At 39.1% G+C, this 26,761-nt stretch overlaps 3 protein-coding genes across 5 annotated transcripts in view; 2 read left to right on the plus strand and 1 right to left on the minus strand.

Moving 5' to 3' along the window:
• Positions 1 to 148: 148 nt before the first annotated feature.
• LOC306884396 (dynein axonemal assembly factor 10-like) lies at positions 149 to 17,963 on the plus strand. 3 transcript variants are annotated; one of them, XR_013785434.1, is made up of 9 exons: positions 189 to 490; positions 1,209 to 1,309; positions 1,391 to 1,521; positions 1,907 to 2,008; positions 4,410 to 4,525; positions 5,867 to 6,001; positions 6,980 to 7,077; positions 7,164 to 7,440; positions 17,411 to 17,963. XR_013785434.1 is itself a non-coding variant. In XM_079440212.1 (8 exons), exons 1-8 carry the CDS (start codon positions 305 to 307, stop codon positions 7,369 to 7,371), a joined length of 1,077 nt encoding a protein of 358 aa, XP_079296338.1. In that variant the 5' UTR covers positions 149 to 304; the 3' UTR covers positions 7,372 to 8,110. The 3 variants fall into 3 exon arrangements, 1 of the variants encoding a protein (XP_079296338.1); XR_013785435.1 differs by lacking the exon at positions 17,411 to 17,963 and adding an exon at positions 8,223 to 9,021; XM_079440212.1 differs by lacking the exon at positions 17,411 to 17,963 and having other exon boundaries at positions 149 to 490; positions 7,164 to 8,110.
• Positions 17,964 to 23,868: 5,905 nt separating this feature from the next.
• On the plus strand, positions 23,869 to 24,501 carry LOC306883832 (heat shock protein 30-like; the record flags this gene model as incomplete). Its single annotated transcript, XM_079439323.1, has 1 exon — positions 23,869 to 24,501. The coding sequence occupies one exon, from the start codon at positions 23,869 to 23,871 to the stop codon at positions 24,499 to 24,501; it is 633 nt and encodes a 210-aa protein (XP_079295449.1).
• A 1,085-nt stretch (positions 24,502 to 25,586) lies between these two features.
• The window catches only part of LOC306884138 (proteasome subunit beta type-1-like), a 4,488-nt gene continuing 3,313 nt past the window's right edge, over positions 25,587 to 26,761 (minus strand). The window contains exon 6 of the mRNA XM_079439828.1: positions 25,587 to 25,882. Coding sequence (XP_079295954.1) covers positions 25,697 to 25,882 — 186 coding nt within the window. The 3' untranslated portion in view covers positions 25,587 to 25,696. The remainder of the gene's footprint in view (positions 25,883 to 26,761) is intronic.

The following is a 26,761-nucleotide window of genomic DNA, read 5'->3' on the forward strand; positions in this document are numbered from 1 at the left end:
AACCAGTGCCGAATGCTACTACTTATTAAAATAAGCATATGTTTCCATGCTAGCAGCCAAAATGATTTTGAATGAACTACTATTTTTTTTTAAATATTAAATACAGTATTATTATCTACCGTTTAGTCTATCCGCATGGCAAAGATTTGCCGTTGATTTTGCTCAGGCTAGGAGTAGGCCAGCTATGTGTTGCGGGAGGGTCCTTGTCGGGAAACACACGAGCAGTTAGAGTTAGAGCAGCAGTACTGTGATCTCTCCTGACAGGGTTCCGCTGATTATTAATTGAATTGATAATTAAAGCAGTATGTCGGCGGCGCTCGAGAAGCCTCAGATCATCGCGCACATCCAGAAGAGTCTGAACTACACGGTGTTTGACAGCAGGTGGATTCCCTGCAGCGCTAAGTTTGTTTGCATGGGAAACTTCGCCCGAGGAACCGGAGTCCTGCAGATCTACGAGATCCAGCACGGCGAGCTGCAGCTGGTCAGAGAGGTCAGAGCTATTTAACGTTAACATGTGCAGACCGAGCCGCTTTCATTAGCGTTAGCCGCTTTCATTAGCGTTATCCTCCTAACGCCTGGTTGTCATGGCAACAGCGAAGTGGTTTGTTTACACGGTCTCCTCGTGATATATAATCATAGCCTAAACGAGCTTTTAAAAATGTAATTATTAATAACACGTTCAGAGACACAAAGTAAAATGTCTTAAACTTAGTTGAACTGATCAGTTCAAAATTTTTGTCTGTCTTGGGGGCTATTTTTGACAGCAAATAACTTATTTAATTTATTCATTCACTTGGCAGTTGTAGTGTGCAAATAATCTTTATCATGAATTAAATAATGTGAAACTATTTCCATATTTGTTCATCAAAGAACATGTATGTGGTGTTTTATAAATACTGCTGTCCAATGATTAATCACGATTAATCGCATCCAAAATAAAAGTTTTTGTTTACATAACGTGCACTGTGTATACTATAAGTACAAACAAATCTAGTATATGTTTTGAAAATATTTACATGTATATATTTGTATTCATATAATTTATATTCTATATAAACATATTTTTCTTAAACATACACATGCATGTGTTTGTATATTCATAACAAATATACAGAGTACACACACATATTATGTAAACAAAACTTTTATTTTGGATGCGATTAATCATTTGACAGCACTATGTTTTATGAACCTGCTCTTTCTTCCAGATAGAAAAAGCCAAGCCGATCAAGTGCGGGACGTTTGGAGCCGCATCTCTCCAGCAGAGGCATCTGGCCACGGGAGACTTTGACGGCAGTCTGAATGTTTGGTAGGATAACGTTTGGCTGTTTTGTGGTTTTGGTCCGTGTTTCCGGCAATCTGCGATCTGAGATCAAACCATGCTTTGCAGGAATCTGGAGGTGCCGGAGAGCCCGGTGTACTCGGTGAAAGCACACACGGAGATCATCAACAGCATTGATGGAGTGGGGGGACTGGGCATCGGTGACGGGGCCCCTGAGATCGTCACTGGGAGCCGAGATGGTGACTAGACTTACTTTGCACATCGCTTTTGAAAACAGGACCACATTTGATGAAGCATACATGGACAGTGTACTTTATTTGACTAGGAATTGACACTGAAAGTGTTTGTTCTCAATGTTGGATTTTTATTAATTTCTTTCGATGGTGCTTTATGCAGTACAGTTAGTTTCAAAGCAGCTGAGGAATGACCGTAGTGTTGTTGCTCAGCTCCAGTCAGTTCAGTTCAAAAAATGTGGAAAATGCTTTTGTTATGAAACAAATTCATTTCAGCTAGAAGCAGCTCTACAGGAGACAGTAATTTCATCCTCCAGCTCACTTCATGTTTAGTTTGTTCTCATCGGATAATGATAATTTGATAATCACATGTGTGTGGTTTTATTAACAGGCACAGTCAAAGTGTGGGACTCCAGGCAGAAAGACACACCTGTGGTGAACATGGAGCCCATGGAGGGAGAAACCAAGAGAGACTGCTGGACCGTTGCTTTCGGTGGGTGTTTTTGTGACTCATATTGTAGGTGTCCCATTAAAACATGGGAATAAAGGTTTGTTTTGATGTTTTACTCTCATTCTGAGTTCTCGTGGTCATGCAGAATCTCAAAATATCATGAGGGCTTTTCATAGTGTGCTTAACCCTGGGTTATCGTTAGAGGTCGACCGATTTTTGGCATTTTTTAATTAATCGGCATCGGCCGATTATGCTGCAAATTAGGCCGATTAATATACAGGCGCGTCTGCAAGCAACACGTGATGCTGCCTCGTGCGGCAAGCAGTTTGCCATTCCACTGGCGCACTGGATAACCCTGTGATGTCCCCCTCTGCCTGCTAACTTTTTGAAGAGAGAACTACCTGGTAGGGCTGTGCGATTAATCGAAATGCAATCACGATTTGAGATGTTGTGATTTGCTAATCACAAAGCCTGCGATGTGGACGCGATATTACTCTGATCCATTCAAATACATCGCGAATACGCAAACATTTGATTTTGTGTCAAATGAGAGACCCAACGTTGGTTTCAGTTTCGTTTTAGCCTAAATGAATTCGTTCTGGCTTGTCGTTTATAGCTAGCGTCTTATATTTTTAATTCTTGTTCTTTTCTAAATACTGTTAATTGAAAGGATTTGTTGTGGAGTGAGGAGAACTAAAATAGCCTAGCTATGTTTACAGTGTTTATTATAATGTTTGTAAACATTTCACGTCGGCATTAGGCCTATTTCTGAATGAAATAATAAAATGCGACTTATATGTGACTTTTCTCTCTCTCTCTCTCTCTAAAAAACTATTTTTTTTATACGCACAGCATATTTTAACCATGCAGCAAACCGTTTTAAATATTTTGATAAATTACTGAAAAAAATGAACATCCCTGAGATGAAGGGGGAAAAAAAAGAAGGAAAGAAAATCTGCCAAACATATCGGCCAAAAAAATTGCCATCATATATCGGCCAATGGCTGCCCTGATTTCTAAATATCGGCATCGGCCAGAGAAAAACCCATATCGGTCGACCTCTAGTTATCGTCATTCTGAACCGTTTTTTTTTAGTCTGAAAAGTCAATTCAAGAAAAAACATGGCAGTACAGTTTGCAGTGTTTAAAATGAGGATTATGCTAGAACTGATACATAACCAGGTCAATAACACTGACGTGGCAAATAAGCACGTTAACCCGGGTTTGAGGAATGTACTGTGGGAAACGTCAGTTTATGAATACCCAGGATGCATTGCTAACCAAAGGTAAATTATGAGCTGGGTGAAACATGAAGCGAGATGACCCTGGATTCTGTTTCCCCAGGGTTAACTATTTCAAGTGTGAAAAGCCCTACTGTATTGGTCAAAAATGGTCATTTCCAGGCCTTTAAGCATCATTGAAAATAATAAAATTCTAAAACAACTGCATTTAATGCCCTTTCTGAATGCAGTCTCTATAACCATCATTTGATATAACCAGTCACAAACAACTGGAAAGTCAGAAGTTCATTGGTCAAAAGGAGCAGAAGCTGGCTCAGTGACTGAAGTTTAAGGCCCTCATATACTTCAAGGGAAATCAAAGAATGTCATTTCAAATGACTGTATGGAACTTTTATATATTTTTTTATTTATTTTATTCTTATTTTTCTTTACACTATGGACACTCTCCTCTATGTGCACTATGGACACTTTACACTATGGACACTCACACTTTACACTATGTGCACTATGGACACTTACACTTTACACTATGTGCACTATGGACACTTACACTTTACACTATGTGCACTATGGACACTTACACTTTACACTATGTGCACTATGGACACTTTACACTATGGACACTCACACTTTACACTATGTGCACTATGGACACTTACACTTTACACTATGTGCACTATGGACACTCACACTTTACACTAGGTGCACTATGGACACTTACACACACTGCTGCGTGTGCACAATCTCACAAAAAACTCAGCAATATATGTATGTTATGTTTACATGCTCTTGCACTACAAATCATCCTGCACTGTTCCCCAACCAGCTGCTGACTCAAATGTCTCTCTTTGCACATGTACAGTTTGTATTTTTTGTCTTCTATTTTTTAGTTTGTATAGGATAATATTTATGTGAAGCATTCGTATAGTTGTATTTTTTATCCTTTATTCTTTTAGTTTGTATAGGGTAAATACTTATATATAGTATACTTATAGTTAAATCTGTTAGTAGTGTATAGGTTTATAGTGTTTTTTCTTACTTCATTGTTGTAATGTCTGTATTTATGTAGCACCGTGGTCCTGCGAGACACGACATTTCGTTCCACTGCATGTCCCCACATGTAGCGGAATGACAATAAAGCTCAACTTGAACTTGAACTTGAACTTGAAATCAAATCTGTTTAAAAGCATGTTTTATCTCCAGGTCACGCTTTCAATGACCAGGACCGCTGTGTGTGTGCTGGCTACGACAATGGTGACATCAAGTTATTTGATCTCAGAAATATGTCTTTACGATGGGAGACAAACATCAAAAACGGGGTAAGTGGGTGAGACACATTTTACTTGGATGACCTTTGATTAGGGATGTAACGATTCACAATTGCGATGCGATTTAATTTATTTCAAGGTATGATTTTTTTTTTACATTTAAAAAAAAAAAGAGCGGTTTAAGTCATTAAATATGAAAAAGGTGTCCTTTCATTATTTCTCAAACAAAATGCTGCACATCTTTTGGGGAAATTAAAATATGTCAAATAACAAAACTAAATAAAAAATCTAATAAATAACACAAATAGCAGAAATCTCGTCATATTAAAAAACTAAGGCTTTACCTTTGCTATTTCCATTTACAGTTAGAGGCAAGCACTGCATTTTAATCATAATCCAAACAAAGATGCTGCAGACGTGCATCATGAGCAGTTTTGGATTTAAAGTAGATGTATAATTTAGAAATCTCAGAATGGTCTGACTTTAGCTTTGCAGACGGCCTGACTTAGCATGCAGATTCAGTCTCTGACCGCAGGTGGCGCTTAAGGAACAGCAGCAATACAGCGTTTCCTTGACTGCCGTGTAACAGACAAAACTTAAACACTGATTTAATGTGCATTATACAGAGACAAGATGAAAAAAAATACCATCTAAACTTTTCTGAAGACAGTCAGTTCCTCTCAGAGATGCATTCATATAAACCCCCACCACCAGCTGTATCGATTCATTTAACGTCTCAACCGTCTTCAACTGCCATATATTTTGATCAGTGTTGGGGGAATGCATTACAAGTAATGCGAGTTACATAATCAGATTACTATTTCAATTAACTAGTAAAGTAATGCATTAAATTAACAAGAAAATAGTTATCTAAATTACTTTTTTTACAGAGTAACACAATATTGTAATGCATCACTTTTAAAAGTAACTTTCCCCAACACCGATTTTGCTCGTTGCTCGCTACCTTTGATTTCTGCATGTTGCTTCCTCAAAACTATTTCAGTGTCCATTATTAAACCCCTCTGGACACCTAAGCAGTGCTGTCTAGCTGCCTGTGTAGACAGTGAGTGTTCACTAACCAGAGAGCAATCTGCTGTGTGCTCAGAAGTACACTTCATCTACAGATAACACCTGGTCAGTGGCATCTAGTCATTCACTCTCATCTGAAATCCATGTGAACATTGCCTGTGAATAAATATGGTTCAAAATAAAGGGTGAAATCAGATCTGATTTCAATTTCAGATGGCCAGGGGTTGTAAAGTGTCTGAGCAGGAATAGAAGCAGGGTTTCCGTCCGGTGGAAAGAGCTGCTTCATTATAGTGGGAGCAATCTAGTTTTGAGTAGATGCAGTGTAACAGATAAAAACTTCTGTGTGTTTTTTGTCTTTGGCAGGTGTGTTCTCTTGAATTTGACAGAAAAGACATCAACATGAACAAACTAGTGGCGACATCTTTAGAGGGCAAGTTTCATGTGTTTGACATGAGGACCCAGCACCCCTCCAAAGGCTTCGCTTCTGTGTCGGAAAAGGTAGGCCAGACTCAGCTCCGCTTAAACGGAGTAGGATCCTTAATGGAAGGGAATAGTAACTGTTTGGTTTTGATTTATTTATTGTGCAGAATGATCTTGACAATTTCACTTGCCTTCATGCAGTTACAATAACTGAGCACTGAAGATTTCATTACATTTAGTCATTTATCCAAAGCAACTTACAAATGAGGACATTAGAAGCAATCAAAACCAGCAAAAGAGCAACAACATGCAAGCGCTATGACAAGTCTTGGTTAGCCTAACGCAGTACACGTAGCAAGGTTTTTTGTGTGTTTTTGTTTTTTTTTAAGCTAGCAGTTAGAGAATAAATATGCGGGTCAAATGTGTTTTGTTGTTTTTTTTAAATAAAAAGAAGATAGATAAAATAAATTTAGAATAGAGAGCGCTAGAGTTAGAGGGTCAAACAAAGAGGGAAGAGATGTGTTTTTAGCCGTTTCACGCTTAAAAATGATGCAAAAGCAGCATAAAAGTGTGATATAAGATTTGTGCACTATATTTATTCTTCTAAAGCCATATAACTGTAAGATTTCAAACCAATATATAATAACAAATATTTGAAACCTATAAAGAAGAATTTGCACTGAATTTCCTCACACCAAGGCTTCAGAAGACTTGGATTGTAGCGCACGAGTCACAAGGGACACTTTTATGATATATAAAGCTTTTGCATACTAAATAATTGTTTTGCACATTTACTGTTAAATCAGTTACACAAAAGCTTGCAACACTCTCCGGGGTCTTCTGATTGGTCCACTGTTTTGTATACTGACATTGATGAGCTTTTGACTTGACACGTCGTCTTAAAAACGCGCCACTCATGTGCGAGATGCTGCAAAAGATGCGAGCGCAACGGTCATACACGCCCGTCTAGCGCACGTTTACATAGAAAAACTGTGAACGGCCCCTTACTATTAATACTCTATTGAGAGTGTTTAGCATTTGCTTTCTGTATTTCAGGCTCACAAGTCTACAATATGGCAAGTGAGGCATTTGCCTCAAAACCGCGACATCTTCATGACAGCCGGTGGAGCCGGTAATCTGCATCTATGGAAATAGTAAGTGATTTCTTTGAGATCATATTTCTTTGTTAATATTCTTACTGTGCCCTTTTTGATGGATGATTGTTTCTGTATTGTCACAGTGAGTATCCAGCCCAGAGGACTGAAAAGGGTGCGGATGATGTAGACATGGGCGTCGCTGGCTCGGTGAATCTCCTGCAGAACGTCACTCTCTCCACACAACCCATTTCCAGTCTCGACTGGAGCCCGGATAAACAGGGCCTCTGTGTTTGCTCTTCATTTGACCAGTCTGTACGAGTCCTCATTGTGACCAAACTCAACACAGTCTGACTGAACTTCACATCTCTGCTGTTATTCCCAAACAGATTGGAATATCTGATGACTGTTTACATGCCACAGGTATATCTTAAGTCCATATGTGCAATTATATTTGAGTTTTTGTTTTTTTAAGAAAACAGTAATTCTTTGTGATATTAGCCTGTGTTCTTATGCACAAAGTGAAGGCCTCAAACACCATGGTGAAGATACTTTATGACAAAAATAATCTAATTATAAATACACATTGTGTCTTTCATCAAACTGTAATAATTTAAATGGCGTGTTTTCATGTCACACTTCCTCCTCTCTTTCTTTAATGCCCACTTCTCAAGATCCAGTCAATTCCCTGTCATCCCATCTTACATTTTTCTTGATGAATATCTTGTTTCACACTGACAAATAATATATGCCACACAATGCCGGAATTGATTTTGACCAAAGCATCTATTAAATATTCAGAGTGCATTTAAACTTCCAAACTAAAAAATTCATATCCAACACTTGAATCTGAAGAAGTCTTGCAGCTCCTCATCATCCACTGATTTGTCATGAATTCCAGCGTAAACTGTCCTCAGAAGACTGGTCATGAACTTCCCTTCAAGTGCTTCAATATATTTGTCAAGACATCATTTTAATACAAAAGCAGAATGTTTTCATTTCAGCACTAACATTACTCAGATTGAAGCTAAATTTTGTAAAAGATTTTGTACAAATTTCATAAATAAATGGATATATAGCTGAAGTAAGAGCAGATTGTACCGAGTCCCATGACTTTTCCATGCACTATCAGGTTGGGCAGTAGCTGAGGATGCTCATATAGTTCATGTTTCATCAGAATATGCACAATCTCTCCTGTTATGAAGGCATCGTCAAAGGTTTGTTCGCAGACAGGCTTGAGCGGGAATCTACTGTAAACGTCCACAGCAGCCAGAGGATCGTCCTTCAGCAGCAGATTGGCCAGCTCAATGTATGCATCATGCACCTAAAACACATGCACTAATAGTGAAATGCACTAATGTGATGTGAAATGTGTCGTTACGTGCTAATCAGACTCTCACCTCAGGAGCCATGTCAATGACCTCCTTGTAGAAATGACAGGCTTGTTTCTGTGAGTTGGCGGCTCGCACCAGAGCCCTGGCTAAGCCTAGCCTCGGCACAAAGGACTTCTCATTCAGAGCCGTCAGGACTGTACTGTCATTGTCCTGCTTGCCAACCTCCACTGAGAAGAATATAAACTGTCATAGTATGAACCCAGAACATAGGAAACAATACAGGCTGCCATGTTTTTAGCCATTTAAGTTGAGCCTAGAGTCTGAACAAACCTGCCGAAGTCATTAGTTTCTCCTGAAGAGGGCTTTCACAAGGAGACATTTGAGCTTTAATGCTTGATTTGCCTGCTGTCTTTCCAGCTCCATCACTCTTGGTGACCCGATGCCCTCCTGTCTTCCCTCTGATGGGAGAAATATCAAAGTACCAATCATTTGTGAATAAGAACCGCTAGTTGTAAAGGTACAGGAGGCTGTGCTGTATGTGTGTGTAGTCAACCAACTCCAGGGTAAGGCTAAAAGCAGCCAAATCTATTAACTACAAACATCATAAACCTGTCATTTTAGGCAAGAACCAGACATGGGTGTCATAGGCTAATAAAATATGTTTAATGGGGCTGAATTTGTATTTAACGTGATTACAGTTTTATAAAAACATTAGAAATTGATAATTAACCTTGGAAAGGAAACGTTTCATACTGTAGGTTATTCAAACAGCGAATACATTATTATACAGAAAGTGCTTATCATTAACTTTGATCTATCACGTGTTTAAGCACTCTCAAAAAAACAAAACTATCGTTTTGATCACTGAAGGGGTCTACACTGAGAAATGAATCTCTTGCTTTGTTTGTTTATGATGAGAGTCCGGAACTCAGTCAGCGAACGAGCGCACTCAAAACTGATGAGTTTAAGCAATGACTCATCTGAACGCCTCTGATTGGCTATTGCATTCCTAAGCTCAACAGAATCGCATGTGATTGGTTATAATGTGCAACATTGTAAAAACGCCTAATATGAAATACGATGCAACATGAGCAGTTCTTAATTTAATGCCACCGACACTTTCTATTAATTTTAATTTTGTTGACAACAGACATAATAGATTTAATTTGTTTGTGCAGGGGCATTTTTGTCCAATTTAGTGGCCTATTTGCCACTAAGCCTTCCCCAGCCACATGCTCATTATGTTAGATCTGTATATTAAAGGGGTCATATGATGCGAATTCAAGTTTTCCTTTCTCTTTGGAGTGTTACAAGCTGTTTGTGCATAGATAAGATCCCTGAAGTTGCAAAGACTAAAGTCTCAAACCCAAAGAGATATTCTTTATAAGACTCTGCCACGCCCCCCTAAAACGGCTCATTCAAACACGCCCCCACATGTCTACGTCACGATGTGGAAATATTTGTGTAATGCTGCCCAAATGCAGCCATGTCAGGGAGACACTGTGTGTTTCTAGGTGAAAGCAAAAGCACTTTATTTGGCCTTCCAAAATAGATGCATTTAGGAATCATTAAAATGACATAAAACAGAACAACGTCGCATTTTATGGACGACAGTTTCGTGAACCTAGGAGAGGAGGTAATTCTGACTATGACAATCTGGTGCTTCTGAATCAGCGACTGTATGTTTGTTTTGTTATTAGTTTAAGTATTTGCTATTGACTGTTTAAATGCAGAGTTTTGCACTCGCGCGTGTGTGTGTGTGTGCGCGCATGTGTGTGTGAGAGAGAGAGGGTCACATCATAGTAGAGTTAGCTTTCTTAATCGTGGCTTGGGTGCAAACACATACGAGCTTCATCACTGTGTCTGTCACGTGACTCTGTTCCACTCTCGGGCTTGAACTGATGGTAAAACTAAGGACATTATTAACTGTCTTTACATTTATTTTGAAAGATGAAGCTCGTTACATTTCCAAGGAGTGCTTGCGGTGTTCGGCCAATCACAATGCACTGTGTCAGTTAGCCAATCAGAGCAGACTGCTCTTGTCAGAAGGAGGGACTTTGTAGAAAACGACGCGTTTGAGAGAGGCGGGCATAGAGAACCTACAATAATGTACAGTATTTGAAAAATCTTGTGTTTTTTTTTTTTACATTAAAACATGTCAACATATTCTGTTACACCAAATACACAAAATAATGATGTTTAAAAAAGCCTCATATGGCCCCTTTAAGTCGCAGCTGCGTAATATACAGTGCCTACTGCTGTCTACGCTGTTAATATGAGCCAAACAATAAAATAAAAACAGAAAATTACTGCTCTGGACTAAATTTAGACACATTTCTTAATTGAACGATGCTTTTAAATGTTCTAGCGTGAAGATAACCGTGGTGGATTATGTGCGGCTCGCTCAGGGCGGGGTCTCTGCTAATACGGCAGTGTCCATCAACAGTCGTGGGCGGGGCTGGTCCAGTGTGATGTCACACTTAACAGATTCTGTGATCGGCTGCTCTGAGAAACTGCTTATGATTTATGGGGATTAAAAAAAGGGGCGCAACAATACATATCTAAACTGACATGAGGGTGAGTAAATGATTTTTTATTTGGCTGATTAGTGACAGTACTTACTGGTCAGTTGCTCGGGTGCTTCTCCGGTCTGATGGGAGCCTTCTAACTCAATGCTGGCTTGGAAACAGGCAGGCGTTTGTAAGCGCTGCCGAGCTCGTTCATCTGCTGCATGACTGTCGCTCTGAGCCAGCTGTGCCAATCCCAGCAGACACAGAGACACGACTGCAGCGGGGCAAAGCCAGCACTCCCATCTGACAGACCTGCACACAGCCATGCTTCTGTTAATAGACAATATCATATATATAGTCAAATTATAACATTAGTTTGCCTATCTTGCTTAAACCATAACTTTGATTTGATAGAGGACCTCAGATGATGCCAACCCTGAAACAACATACAGAACTACCAAATTTTGCTATAAGTTTGATTGCAACATATAATCATTGCTGTTAATAGAGTTCATCGTCTGTTTGATTACGTCATTAACTGATTTTTACTGTACATTTCTGCCATATGTACGTCAATTTGAGATAGTCACTCACCACTGATAAGCTATTACTAATATATTGTAGAATCTTTAATGTTCTGCTTTGCAATGATTTGTATCGTGAAAAGCGCTATACAAATAAACTTGAATTGAGTTTGATTTGATTTGAACCCTTTGATAATAGGCTTTTTCATTAAAGAGTTTGGGTTCTAGATGGAAATTCAAGGGTTTGATGCACTCAAGCAAAAATGTTGTCGGTTTAATAAGTGTTGTCCACCACAGTTGCATGGAGAGGAATAGTTCAAGCTACATTTCCAAAATACGGTCCTGCATGGTACGATTACAAGCCGTTTCCGATCTGGATGTTTGGCACAGCATGATTGTCTAGTATAATGGCTACAGTATTATTCTACAGGCCGTTTTCTTCAGCAAGCTACATTTGATTAGCTCAGTGGTTCTTACCCCCGTTCCTGTTGATCCTGGAACAACATTTGTCTCCAAAAACAGTCCTAACCATATACCATCCCTAATTCTAGCTCTAAAATCAGAGGGACATTATTTAACGATTTAATGATAAAATATAATCAAATATGTTTTGTGTCATATTTTAACTTAATATAGGAGTGATGGATTGCATTCATGCCTCTTTGTGTAAATGAATTTCTTAACATTTGGTAACAGGCAGGGATACAATACCTGTTGAAAAAAACAGCATATGCTGGTTAGGTATGTTTTGAAGCATGGTTGCTGGTTTGAGCTGGTTTAAGATAGTCCTTAGTTGGTCCTGAGTAGGAGCTAGTTGCTTAGGACCAGCTCATAACCAACTACCATGCTTCAAAACATACCTAACCAGAAATATAAAAGGTAATTCTAAGTAAACAGTTAAAGAACTAGAATCAAAAGCTGTATTTTACGATTCCTAAACATACAATCTACCTTCTCCTGCATGTCCAGAAGCTCCTTACAGGGGCTGATAGACGAGAGCCGTATCAAAGCTGTGAGAGCCTGACATCTCTTCACTATCCAGGGCTGTTTTCCGTCTCTTTGCTGCTGAATGAGGCCTTGTAGCAGAGCAAAATGAGCCTTCAGCAGCACCCACTTCAGCTTCTGAAGCACCTCGCCCTGATTCACACACCTGCTGATGTCCTGCGCCGCACGCTCAGAGATGCTGTGGGAACACCAGAGACCGACGCACACGCCAACTGTTGTCTTTATTTAGAGACATTCGTTAACGGGGTCATATGTTGGAGAATCTGACTGAAATCACAGTCAGTTTAAAACAGCATGAGCTCCTCCTAGTAGCATATGTCTTCAATCTTTTAATATGATTTCAAGGGAACTACATACCTCATTCACAACAGCGGTGTATTATTACATATAATAAAGGGAAATAAATTGGACTCGTTAACCAAAAATGTATTCTATACAAATCCATCAAGATGTTTTCAACCTTGTTTCCAGTCCATAATCCATAATAACGATTCCTCCAGTGAAAAAGTCCACTTTGTCGTCTCTAACTTCCAGCCACATATGTGACCCTGGATCACAAAGCCAGTCTTAAATCGCTGGGATATAGCCAAAAATACATTATATGGGTCACAATTATCTATTTTTCTACTGTAAATATATCAAAACTTCATTTTTGATTAGTAATATGCATTGCTAAGAACATAATTTGAACAACTTTAAAGGAGATTTTCTCAATATTTAGATTTTTTTTGCTCCCTCAGATTCCAGATTTTCAAATAGTTGTATCTCAGACAAATATTGCCTTATCATAACAAACCATACATCAATGGAAAGATTATTTATTCATGATGTAGAAACTTTTATGACTGGTTTTGTGGTTCAGGGTCACATAATTGTTTAGATCTGTTTTTGACTGTTTTGGCTTTTCTACGGTGCTTGATCAGTGCAGATTTCTCTCCTGATTTGGATACCAGAGGAAGTTTTTATGGATTATGGTCTTAATGATGGATTTGTTTCTTACAAACACGCAGGTTTTTACTTCTCAAAACTGATGGACTGAAGTGGTGTGGATTATTGTGATGTTTTTATCAGCTGTTTGGACTCTCATTCTGACGGCACCCATTCACTGCAGAGCATCCATTGCTGAGACACTGATGCAGAGACACATTTCTACAAACCTGATGAAGAAACAAACTCATCTGCATCTTTGATGGCCTGAGAGTGAGCACATTTTTAGCTAATGTTCATTTTTAGATGAACTATGCCTTTAAGTCTCAACTGTTGCAAAGGTCTTTTAAAGTGTTTGTCTGTCTAACATACATGTGATAGACTTGCTCTGGACTCATGGTCTGGTCAGAGGATGAGATCTTGGAAAGCAAAGCCGCCAAACTGAGACAACCCCGTAGAAACAGCATTCACGACTGACCAACCATATCCACTGTCCCACTGCTGTTGTCTGCAAAAAAGACAAACTGAAAAAAATATATCTGTATTAAAACCGTAAAAGTGACTAAATGTGAATTTTTACATATACTTTGTGATCATGTGAGACAAAGAATTGAGCCATGACATATTCCAGGCCTTGTTGTAGGAGCAACACAATCTCACGCTCGCTGGCACGCTCTTCCTGTTGCAGCAGGGCCAAGCCAGTATAAAACCTGTACAAACATGTTTGTGAAGAACTGTAAACAAACACCGGCCTGACCTGAGATCGTCCAGACAGAAAACAGACTAATATAAAACACTTTGTTCCATACTAGACTTTGAATACTCCAATTCCCAGTGTTATAGGCATCAAAGAGCACTTCAGATGTAAAGAAAAATACAGTCATGCATTATAATACCATAATGCATTGTAACAAACTTAATGGCAAAGGAATTTTGCTAACGTTTTAGATTAAAGCTGCAGTCTTTTTTTTTTTTAATGATCCCAAATAAATTTTTGGGCAAGTATAACAGCCAGTGTTATAAAACTCCTTACCTTAGCCTGATTCACAACAGTCCCAGATAGCAAGAAATGTCGGCCCAGATCCGGCCCGCATGGATTTCACACGATCTGGGCCGGATCTGGGCCAGCACTATGTTGCTGTCTGGGGTAAGCTTGTCAATAGTCAAAGTCAAGTCACTATTACTTGTATAGCGCTTTTAACAATGCAAATTGTGTCAAAGCAGCTTTATATAAAGCTGTGTGGCTTTATATCAGCTTTACAGTATTTAGACGGGGAAATAGTTTGTCAAAATAGTGTCATTACATCACTACATCACTGGGTCCCATCATACATGCACATGGCTTCTCCTATCACTGCTACGCCGATGACACACAGCTCTTTTCAACCAGATGACCCAACGGTAGCTGCACGGATCTCAGGCTGCCTGGCGGACATCTCGGCATGGATGAAAGAACATCACCTACAGCTCAACCTGGCAAAGACGGAGCTTCTTGTCTTCCCTGCCACTCCGACTCTACGGCATGACTTCACGATTCAGTTCGGCTCATCAATGATTACCCCATCAACTTCGGTCAGAAATCTTGGGTGTAATCTTTGATGACCAGCTGACCTTCAAAGAGCACATTGCAAAGACTGCTCGTTCCTGCAGGTTTGCACTACACAACATCAGAAAGATCAGGCCCTTTCTGACAGAGCATGCTGCACAACTTCTTGTCCAGGCCCTTGTTGTTTCTAGACTGGACTACTGCAATGCTCTTCTGGCTGGTCTGCCATCAAACACAATCAAACCTCTACAAATGATTCAGAATGCAGCGGCACGACTGATCTTCAACGAGCCCAAAAGAGCGCATGTTACACCTCTCTTCATCTCCTTGCACTGGCTACCAGTGGCAGCTCGCATCAAATTCAAGACACTGATGCTTGCGTACAGAACCATCACAGGCTCAGCACCCTCCTACTTCCACTCACTATTACGAACCTACATCCCCTCCAGACGTCTGAGATCTGCTAGTGAGCGACGCCTTGTGGTACCATCACAGAGAGGCTCAAAATCACTCTCCAGAACATTCTCGTTCACCATTCCTGGCTGGTGGAATAATCTTCCCACCCCTATCCGGAACGCTGGATCCCTGGCAATCTTCAAGCAACAACTGAAATCTCATCTCTTTCGGCAGTACTTGACTTCATCCTAAACTCAAAAAAAAAAAAACCTTAATCTTTCCCTCTATCTTTCTCTCCCCTTACTAGCTTGTACTTATTTGAACAATGACTGAGACTTGGTGTTACGAGCACTTCCTCTGTCTGACTGCCTCTTCAAGATGAATCGCTTCTTGTATTCCCCAATTGTAAGTCGCTTTGGATAAAAGCGTCTGCCAAATGACTTCTCCTCTGGCAAGACAAAATAAGGATTTTGTAATAATGTTTTCTGTTTTGAGTGGTACTGGTAGGTTTTCGCAGGAAAAACAAGCATGCCGCTGTTCATCTTTCCATCATTACGCCACGTCTGTAATAATAATAATAATAATTTGTTACATTTATATAGCGCTTTTCTAGGCACTCAAAGCGCTTTACATAGTAAGGGGGGTATCTCCTCGTCCACCACCAGTGTGCAGCATCCACCTGGATGATGCGACGGCAGCCATATTGCGCCAGAACGCCCACCACACACCAGCTTACTGGTGGAGAGGAGACAGAGTGATGAAGCCAATCAGTAGATATGGGGATGGTTAGGAGGCCATGATGGTCAGAGGCCAATGGGCAAATTTGGCCAGGATACCGGGGTTACACCCCTACTCTTTTTCGAAGGACATCCTGGGATTTTTAATGACCACAGGGAGTCAGGACCTCGGTTTAACGTCTCATCCGAAGGACGGTGCTTTTTTACAGTATAGTGTCCCCATCACTATACTGGGATGCTAGGACCCACCCAGACTGCAGGGTGAGCACCCCCTGCTGGCCTCACTAACACCTCTTCCAGCAGCAACCTAGTTTTCCCAGGAGGTCTCCCATCCAGGTACTGACCAGACTCAACCCTGCTTCGCTTCAGTAGGCAACCTGTCTTGGGCTACAGGGTGATATGGCTGCTGGGCCATACTTCAACAATAATCTGCCATGGGTCTCCTTTAAAATGAGACCAAACAGAAGTCTGTGCTCCCAAGCTTCGTTTGTTTGACATGGACATTTTTGTCCATATTGACCTAAGTGTAACTTTTTTTTTATTGATGCACAAGGATTAAAACAACATATATGATCATATAATCAGTGTTGGGAAGGTTACTTTGGAAATGTAATAGGTTACAGATTACAAGTTACCCTATTTGAAATGTAAAGTAGTGTAACTATTTCAATTACTTTACTCAAGTAATGTAACTCATTTGATTACTTTTTAAAATTTATAACAAATGTTTTCAACTGTTAATAATTTTGAAACATTCAAAGCAGGCAGGGTTAACCTTACAGTAGGACTCAACACTGATTACTGTCAGACTTTAAAAATCACTTCATCACTTGAATTAAGATTATAATAATTTAATTTTAAAACAGATTTAAAATTAGAAACAGTTTAATAGCTATGATACTGTTTTTGAAATACCATTCAAGGTGTATTTTAATAGGAATAGGACACATGCTTATTATATGACTGCTTTATTTTTCCAAGGCATTGTTAGATGCCAGTGTTCATGCATGTGCAAAGATTTGATTTCAGTTGAACAGTTGAAATCATTTGTTAGAAATGTAGAATCAAATGTAATTAATCAAATATTTGAAATAGTTAGTATTCTGCTTGACATTCTGATATAGTATGTGGCAGTACTGCACCATAATTATGGACATCACCTGAAATATAAAAACAATACGAAGAAGGCCGTGCCAATCAACATTAAGCTCTTGTGTATGCCTTTTTATGCTTGAAATCTATTAGTGATTCATTGTCTAAAAAAGAGGCAACATAAGCACCTTTACAGCTTTTTTTTTTTTTTTTGACAGCCAGAGGAACAGTGTCTGGACATAATCAGCCTTCGCTGACTGGCCCTGCAGTTTGAGTTCTTGTAGCTCCATGTCGAGTGTTTTGATCTGGTTCTCTGTTCCAGGAAAGCCATGAAGCCTGCAGATGGCCAAGATCTCTTCCTGCCTCCCAGCAGACTTGGCCTGGCCGAGATCCTGCTCATCTTCCAGAGCCTGCGGGATTTCAGACAGTCAGCACCCGCATTATAGCATATGGCTCCTTCATATGACAACGGTATTAATATATACACACTGTTGAGTAAATCTGGTTGATTTAACACTTACGTCATCTAGGGGTTTGAGCTGTTCAGACAGTAGCAGACACACACTTCTCTGGCAGTTATAAGCTTAAACAGCATTTTTCTGAAAACGTGTTTCACTTTGGTATTAACTGTTCATGACTTTGTTGTTTATTTCCGCTTCCCCTTCCCCTGCAGATTTTATGTGTAGAGTAACGCTGTTAAAAACACATTTATTTCTGCAAAAAATAAATTCTGTTTAATTATTCTGTAAATTACATTTACATTATAATGGAATTACATTAGTGAGGATTATTTTAAATTCACTTTACAATTATTTAGTGCTGTCAAGTGATTAATCGCGATTAATTGCATCCAAAATAAAAGTTTTTGTTTACATAATATATGTATGTGTACTGTGTATATATAGTTATGTATAGTAATATATATTATTATGTATATATAAATTTATTTATTATTATATTATATTCCAGTTTTGCGCAGAGTTAAATTTGCATCTTTGGATGGAAACATAGCTATTTTCTCCATTTCCTACCTGCTTTTTCAGGCCGTACATCTCTGTTGTGTAGTAGTGCTCCTCTAGTGTCTGTGCAGTTTAGCATCGTGGGGTTTAAGCTTAATGGCAGTAGTGTAGTGGATGGCAGCCTGCTCCAGATGATCCAGAGGTGACTGTCCTGGATCATACCGCATAACCTCACCTGAAGAAACAACAACATCATAATTATTCACAGGTTTGCTAGAGAATCGGTTCCAGTTTCTTAAGATGGCTATTACAATCAATTTACAACCTACATTTATGGTCAGTGTTTTAACATTTCTGAGTTAATTCAGACCACTAACCCTCCACCGCAGGATGAAATCACTTGTGTTTCACTCTTTCCCAGTGTGCTCCTTCAATCATTGTGGTCACATGCCTTTCTCACTGCGTTTTGGACCACTGTGTCTGGATCGATCCTAGACCGTACAGGTGGAAACGGGATTTGTGGCTCTGACAGGTCTACCTGGATTGGGAAGTCTTTTCTTGTAGAGTTTGACGTGTTCCTCTGCATGAGCTACATTATGTTCTCCAAATGCCATCTGCAGTCTTTTCTCCCAGTTTCGAATCTGTTTGAGCAGGAAGAACCAGGTGCAGTTTTATATATTCTGTATTACCGCAAATATCCAGAACGCAGTGTACTGTCCTTACCTCAAGAGTACGATCAGTCATTATTTCCATGGCACTTGAGGATGCAAAATACTTTCTGTACCAGTTTGTTTCTGTAACCTCCTGCAGTGATGCAAAGATTTCATAAACAACAGAACAGAGCAGACAAAGAGTAGAACTGTTTACTAAGCAGTCGACCAGTTTTACTTAACAAGTGTATTCAAATGTCTGAAACCTAAAATAAACAGTATTTGGTTGAAAACACTGAACAGTTATGAAATATGAGAAGCACGGAGCTCTTTTTTCAGAGCTGGTCTTTCTTGTTTTGGGGGTGGAGGGGGACAAATTCAACACGGGGGCTTTGTGACACAAATCAGAGGTGCCTTTCTCAAAAGCATTGTTAGCTAACTATGGTCGTTATTTCTGTTTGTTCTTTTGGGAAATGCACCCTGGTCAGATCAGTAAAAATGACCATAACTTTCCTGGGTATATATTTTTGTAATAAAAATAAGCTTCTGTTTCATAAACTGATAACAGCTTAACATTATTTACCGTAGCGTGTGTTTGCTATTATATTCCAATATCATTATGCCTCAATCAGCTAGATATAAATTAAGAGCTGTTGTTTTATGTAGATGATCTCTGCTGTGTTTAATATTTATTATAAAAAATTATGACTTGTAATAAAAGTACAACTTCGATTAATATTTATGTTGTTAAAATAACATTCTGTTCTGTAAATGCATTGTCTGCTGGTTTATTTAGCTACTTTTCAGCACATTAAGTATATTCCACTTAATACTTGAACCCCTGGTTTGACAGACGAGGCTTAAGCCTAGTCCTGGACTAAAATGTAAATCTGAGCTGTTTCAACTGAAAGAAACTTGCACTGACTGATCTTAAAACACGTCAGTGCCTTTGTTTTGTCTTATGATGAACACCTGTAATGCTTTTTTTCTAAGGCTTGTTTATAAAAATCACTTAAATGTGCTAATTGAACTATGGCTTAATCCTGGTTTAGTCTAAGCCCTGTCTGTGAAACCAGCAGGGAAAGAGAAATTAAAGACTTAAAGGGATAGTTCACCCAAAAATGAGAGTTCTGTCATTATTCACTCATCCTCAAGTGGTTCCAAACCTGTATGAATGTCTCTGTTCTACTGAACACAAAGGAAGATATTCTGAAGAATGTGGGGAACAGAGCAGTTCTGGGGCACCATTGACTTCCATAGTATTTGTTTTCCTACTATGGAAGTCAATGGTGCCCCAAAACAGCTTGGTTACAAACTTTCTTCAGAATATCTTCCTTTGTGTTCAGCAGAACAAAGACATTCATACAGGTTTGGAACTACTTGAGGATGAGTGAATAATGACAGAACTCTCATTTTTGGGTGAACTATCCCTTTAACATTATTTAGGCGCAACTGAAGAGAGTTTTGAAAGCTATAGGATTGCTAAGGTGTTGTTAACAAATGTTTATATCTGGCTACAGTGATCTTCATACCACGATATGAGAAGAAGCATTTGACAGGAGCGTTAGACATTCTCTGGTCGAGCTCTGACTCCAGATCTTTCCAGCCCTCTCTCAAAGGACGTTCAGTGAACGGATTGACTTTTGACCTCCGTGTCAGCATGTCAATATATGGAGCTGAAAATATTGTCTTTGGTTCACTGCATACAAACATGACACACACACGCTAATGGGAATGTCTGAATGTATGAAGGGGTTTGACCGCAGAAACGTTTCTCTCACCTCTGGTGTATTGACACGGGTTTGTAAAGGGCACTCAAACTCCATCTGGTCTTTCACATCACAGAACGCCACAGCTAGAGGAACTGGCTCTCTACTAACGTTTACAGTGTAAACCTATTAAAAAATAATAGAATTTGTGGTTTTTTTCTTCTTCTTGGCATCACTTCAATGAATAAATGAATGGAAACAGCTAAATGTAAGATGTCCGAAAATAGCATACAAGTATTAAAAGTAGCCATTATATTAACTAAATACTAACAGAACCATCTTAATATGTGGGGAATTATCAATCATATTTACATTACATTTTTACTACATGAGTTGTCATAAGGGTTGCTGAAGAAAATATAAGCAATATCTAGATCTAGTCTAGTCTAAACCACAGTGTATAATCTGGATTACTTAATCAGAGTCCAAAATGAATTACTTGTAATTAGATTGTATTACATTTTAAAATAATTTCAATCACACTAGTTTCTTTCTTATTGATTACATGATTATATATCGGTCACACTAATAGCAATAAATTATGCAAAATTATTATTTTTTGTTCCTTTCTAAAATAGCCTACCGCTTATATACATTTAGAAAGTCTTCCAGTTTTGTGGACATTGACACAGAGACCATTCACTAGTCAGCTGGCCATAATAACACAGAATTTTTTTTTTTTTACATTTTAGGAAGTGTTTTCTCAACATTTCAAAAATGCCTTAACAACTGATGAATACTGATTAACTTTTATTTGAATGATCACTCAGTATCTTTACTATGTCTTTAGAAAGGCTTTCAAATTTACGTTATTTCTTATTTACATACATTTTTGTCAGCCGAACCTGTTTCACCTTCATCGCTGAGCATTTAAAATAAATGTTTTAATAAATGAACACATTCCCTGAATTTGGTATCAAATATTTTATCTTTTTAGTTTTTATTATTTTACTTGAAGAAAATGCATGTAAGATGAAATCAAACACAACAGTTTAAAGTAAAGACATGGTAGCACAGTGGTTCTTGTGGGGAGTTGTCTATTTTACTATGGCACTGGCAGGTTTTAGTTCTTACTTGAGTGTTGGCGCCATCTCCCGACGTCACCTTTATAATAATTAGTGTTTGTCCTGCATTTAACACCACGGGTTCAGAGCAAGCAGTGTCATTCACAGCAGTCTGCATGCTCCTGTCTGCTGTCTGAGGATGGACTCTCACCTCACAGCAGTCACAATGCGCAGAGCCTAAATCACAGAAGCACAATGACTTCATCTGAACAGCCATGAGAATAGACTGTAGGTCTGAAATGACTCACACGAGTAGTCGTAGGTTGCTGGAGAGAAGCCAGGGTCCTCCCTCTATGGTCAGATCCCTCAGCTGTGCTGCTCCGCCGGAGAGTTTACTCACTGCATGCTGTACACCTTTGATGAGCCATCTTCAGACACAACCTCAATCTCTACTTTATTTAAGACATCTTCTAGTTTAATAGCTCTTGATCCATCACCAAATAACTGGGAGAATATGATATAAGATCAATATTCTATTGCTTATATCCATCTACGTACATAAAAAATACAGTGAACCAAGCTAGAAAATGCTTTAATATCATTGCATTAGAAACGAAATATCAAAGCACTTGGCATTTGTTTTAAGACAGTACACTTCACAAACAAAACAAAATACTGTTCAAAATTTGTTGTGACACTTTTTGGTTGTCAAATAACATGTTGGGTAGCTACAGTAATAATATTACATTTTGCAGTAACTAATTACTAATAAGATTTCGGTAATAATATTACAGTTACCATCCATAAAACACCTACTGATCTGAAATCCAACAATCCAATAATTCCTAGATTTATTTTCACGGCTCATGAACACAAGTCAAGTCACCTTTATTTATATAGAGCTTTTAATAATGTAAATTGTGTCAGAGCAACTGCACAATATCAAAAAAGGAAAATAGTGTGTCAATAATGTAAAATGAAAAGATAAAAAAAAATATTTTCAGTTAAAGGCATTTCATTACTGAATTCAGTGATGTCATCATCCAGCTCAGTTCAGTTTAAATAGTGTCTTTGCAATCAGGTCGACGATATCGCTGGAAACGAAGTGTCCCCAACTGAGCAAGCCAGAGGCGACAGCGGCAAGGAACCCAAACTCCACCAGTAAGGAGAAAAAACCCTTGAGAGAAACCAGGCTCAGTCGGGGGTTAGTTCTCCTCTGGCCAAACGAACCAGCAGTTCAATTCCAACCGCAGCAAAGTCAGATTGTAAGGGCTCAACTGGTTCCAGTGGTCTTTCCCGATGGCTGTCTAATCCTCACTGGGGATCTGTCTCTGGCGCTCATCTCGGTGTCCTGGTCTCCGCTGACGTTCAGGGCTGTAGAGGTCGTCTCTGGGTGCTGATCCACCATCTGATCTGGATGCACACTGGATCTGGTGACTGCAGTGACCATCTGGGCTGGATATGGGCTCCCAGTTCAGCCGGCAAGCTTGGAGTATGGAAAATCTTGCATTCGACGAATAGAAATATTGTCATTACATTGATTTTGTCAGGAGAAAAGATGATCTGAACACCTATGTTTAAGTTGTGGCATTACCTTACATTACATGGCTTACCCACCTCCCTCTGATCCTGATATGAATTGTATTACTAGAAATAAAAAAATATATTTTAAAAAAGAAACATTTCTGATTTCTTTTGATAAAATACGTCATGAAATTGTTTATGGGTAAATTATAGCTACAATTATCTTCAAGCTACACATGACAATTAATGGGATTGATAAAACACTTTAACTTAAAAGCCTTTATTAGTCACCATTGAGGGTTAATAACTTAATAATAACATTGAGTGTTTGTAAGTCACAATTATCCATCCGTGTTTCGAAGTTGGGAGGTTGAATTGCAGATTTGTACGTTTTGTTGAAGACTTTGTTACAGGCTCGACTGAAAGGAGCGTCATGGGAGCAGAAGAGATGAATCTCTATGGAAAAGTAGATCAACTCTATTGTCAATGAATGATATAACAATGCTGTGTTTTTTCCTTATGTTAAACAAGTTGATATTGCAACATTTTAACTTCGACTCTACTATTATTCCAAGTGCTGACCTATACAAATCAGAACTCTTAGACCCTGTAATAAATAAATAAATACAATTCAGTTTAATAGATGTTGATTGGTCATCTTCTAAAATGAGAGTGTGACTGGTGAGGCATCATCAGTTCTCTCTATGCTGCCTCCCAATGGACGAATCCAGAACAACCTGGAAAGTTCATGAACTTGCTGGTGCTGATGAACACACAGTATAAAGCTAAGACACTAACAGATCTGGAGTCAAATCTAAAAGCCTTAAGACGCCACCAGAGAGACAACTCGACTGAGGAGCAAAAGCCACTGAAAATGTTGAGCCTGCATGGATTCCAGCCTTCCCTCAGCTCATTCATGGGGATGGACTGGCCAGTGCGCAGTCTCTGGCTGGAGATCACATCTCTTTACAGACACGGAGAGCAACTGCAGGAGCTGAAGAGCAGCCTGGAGCAGCTGGAGAAACTTCAGCACAAGATCTTTGAGGAGATCCAGCAGATGCCACCCTCGCAGGAGATCTACCCAGTCGCCTGCACCATGGAGAAAGAGGGAAGCGGCTTTGCTTTGACGCTGGACACTAAAGACTTTTCCCCAGAAGAACTGTCAGTCAGACAGGTGGGCAGGAGGCTGCATGTCAGCGGAAAGAACGAGAAGAAGCAGGAGGATGGGAAGGGCTCGTACTCTTCCAGAAGCCAAGAGTTCAGACGGGTGTTTGATCTGCCTCAAGGAGTGAATCCTGAGGCGGTGACCTGCTCCATGGCTGATGGAAAGCTCTACATACAGGCACCAGTAAATCAGCCATCTGAAGCAGCTGAGAGGATGCTGCCCATTGACTGTCAAACTGTGAAGACAACGCAGCCAGAGACAGCCGAGACACAACACGACTCCAGCGCCACACAGACGACACTCAACAATCCCGAAAGCACTGAGGACAGAGTACAACCCTGAGCTGGACCATCTTAAATAATGATGTTTTATTTTATTTTAAAAATTGTCGTACGTAATTGTTTTCTAGTGTTTATGTAATACACATGAACAAAAAGATGGAATTTTTATATTCTCAACTGAATTAAATAAAAATAAAAAGGACATTTTCTTTTTTTTACAATTCTTAATTCTAAATGAACAATTCTTAAAAGTTACAACCAGTCATGAAGAACAAATAAATCAGATTAATATATTTTCAAGACTAGTCTGAGCAGTTGTGCATCCAGCATGTGAATCAGCGCTGTATGACAAGCATTCGATAGGCCTTGTCAAATAACCTTTTACATTAGCTTTGAGTCAAATGTTAGATGATCAGTAAAACGTGTTCAGCAACAAAAATGTTTATAGTGATCATATGAGGTTGATAAAGTGAGAATTGTAACCAAAACTTTACCACATGAAAATTCATAAGGACATTGTAGGAAATCCATATGAATCACATCTTTTTAAACATGAGGCTTTCAAATGTTGGTTGCATGGATTAACAAAAAATGATGAAGCCTCTGTACAATGGAAAGTCAGCATGACATGAATATTCACTCATTCTTATTGTCTTTAGCTCACTGGGGTTTGCAGGGCACTGTTCTCAGTCTGCTTTGAAATCATATTTACTGTGAAAACTGATATACCAGTAAATCTGAATTGATTGAGATATGTTTCTTTTTCGGGGTTATGCATACAGCTACTCTGAAAAAATATATGCTGTTTTATTACAAAATTAATGGATTTATCATTCAAAACTTTTTTTGGAGGAACAGGAACATAATATTTTGCCATTACTAGTATTTAAGAACACAACTCTAAAATACTGAGCTTTTTGCTGAAGTTGACTGCAAGTGTTAAAATCAAAGCTGAATATAATCCTATGGTTTTTAATATAGAAAAGAAGCACTCAGAGAACATTAAGAGATACAAACCAACTGACCATGCCTGTTTTTTTCAATGCATCTAGACATTAACCATTTGCGCTATCAATATGCAAATGTACGTTTTCAGGAAAATCCATTTGTCTCAAACTGACGAAACGCTTAATGAAAGACAACACCGACAGGGTTAACATTTATTCTTGAGAAGAAATATAAAAGAACAGCAGAGTGAAGGATGCAGCTGGAGGAAACAAAAAACAGGCTAATTTTGGCATGGCAGAGAAGACGTCTCAGTCTTTCCTGAGTGGCACGACCTCTTCTTTAATGCCTTCCTTGGTGATGATGCAGATCTTGAGGGCATCTCCTGTGTAGACGTCCCTCTCAGCGGCCGAGATGAACACATCCTTCACCAGCTGCACGGCCTTCTCCAGGGTCAGAGGAACCTGCTCCACGTTCTCCATGTTCTTGAATCCAATCTGAGCACAACAGAAACTACTTTAAGACTTCAAGAAGAAAAGGTTTGACAACACAGATCTAACCTTTCGATTTAGCTCAGTAACACCAGTCATACACGTTTGCTCTGGTTACACAGAGTCTGAACATTAAGCCCAAAGCATACTTTGTTTTAGTATGTGTACACAGTGTCTGTGCTATTTTTCTCTAGAAGTTATGAGTGCTAAAAAATACCCGTGTACTCGTCTAAACTAAAGTTGTGTCTCTCACACAAGCGCTTGTCAAGGCAGCGGTCTGTTGTTGTTCCGTCTCTTTATTTTCATTTTCTACTGTGAAACAAGTGCTGCCACCTTGTGGAACAACTGATTAGTGCAAAACAAATTAAGTGCGCATGTGAAACCTGGAGTACAAAGTTGAGGCAGTTACAAAAATCAGGTTGTGCGCGTACTATTCTGGTGACGAATCTCACGTCAGGCATGCTTTACACAGACCCTTATGGATGCATAAAAACCAATGTAGACTTTAGGCTTTGCTTTCATTTTAAAAGCTGAATAAAAAGATGAATCTCATGAAACATGCCCAGGATGCATTTCACCTAAATATTAAAAGTTATTTGTATGTTGCTCAATGTAAATGAAGCCTTTAAAGGGGTCGTGACATGAGAAACCAAGTTTCCCTTGATCTTCTGACACAGAAGTTTGGACGCATTTGGTTTAAATAGCTCCTTCTCGTCTTTGTATAGATATCAGAAGGATCTCAACGTAAGGAACAAGTGGATAGTTTATTTTTAATAGCACCCGGGAACTCTCAAAGCATGCAATAGCAAGGGGGCGTTGACACCATTTCCTATGCAATGACGTTAGCCAATCATAACAGTGGCCGATTACTGACAAGCCTTAAAG

Source organism: Barbus barbus (assembly GCF_936440315.1).
Source record: "Barbus barbus genome assembly, chromosome: 18".
NCBI lineage: Eukaryota > Metazoa > Chordata > Actinopteri > Cypriniformes > Cyprinidae > Barbus > Barbus barbus.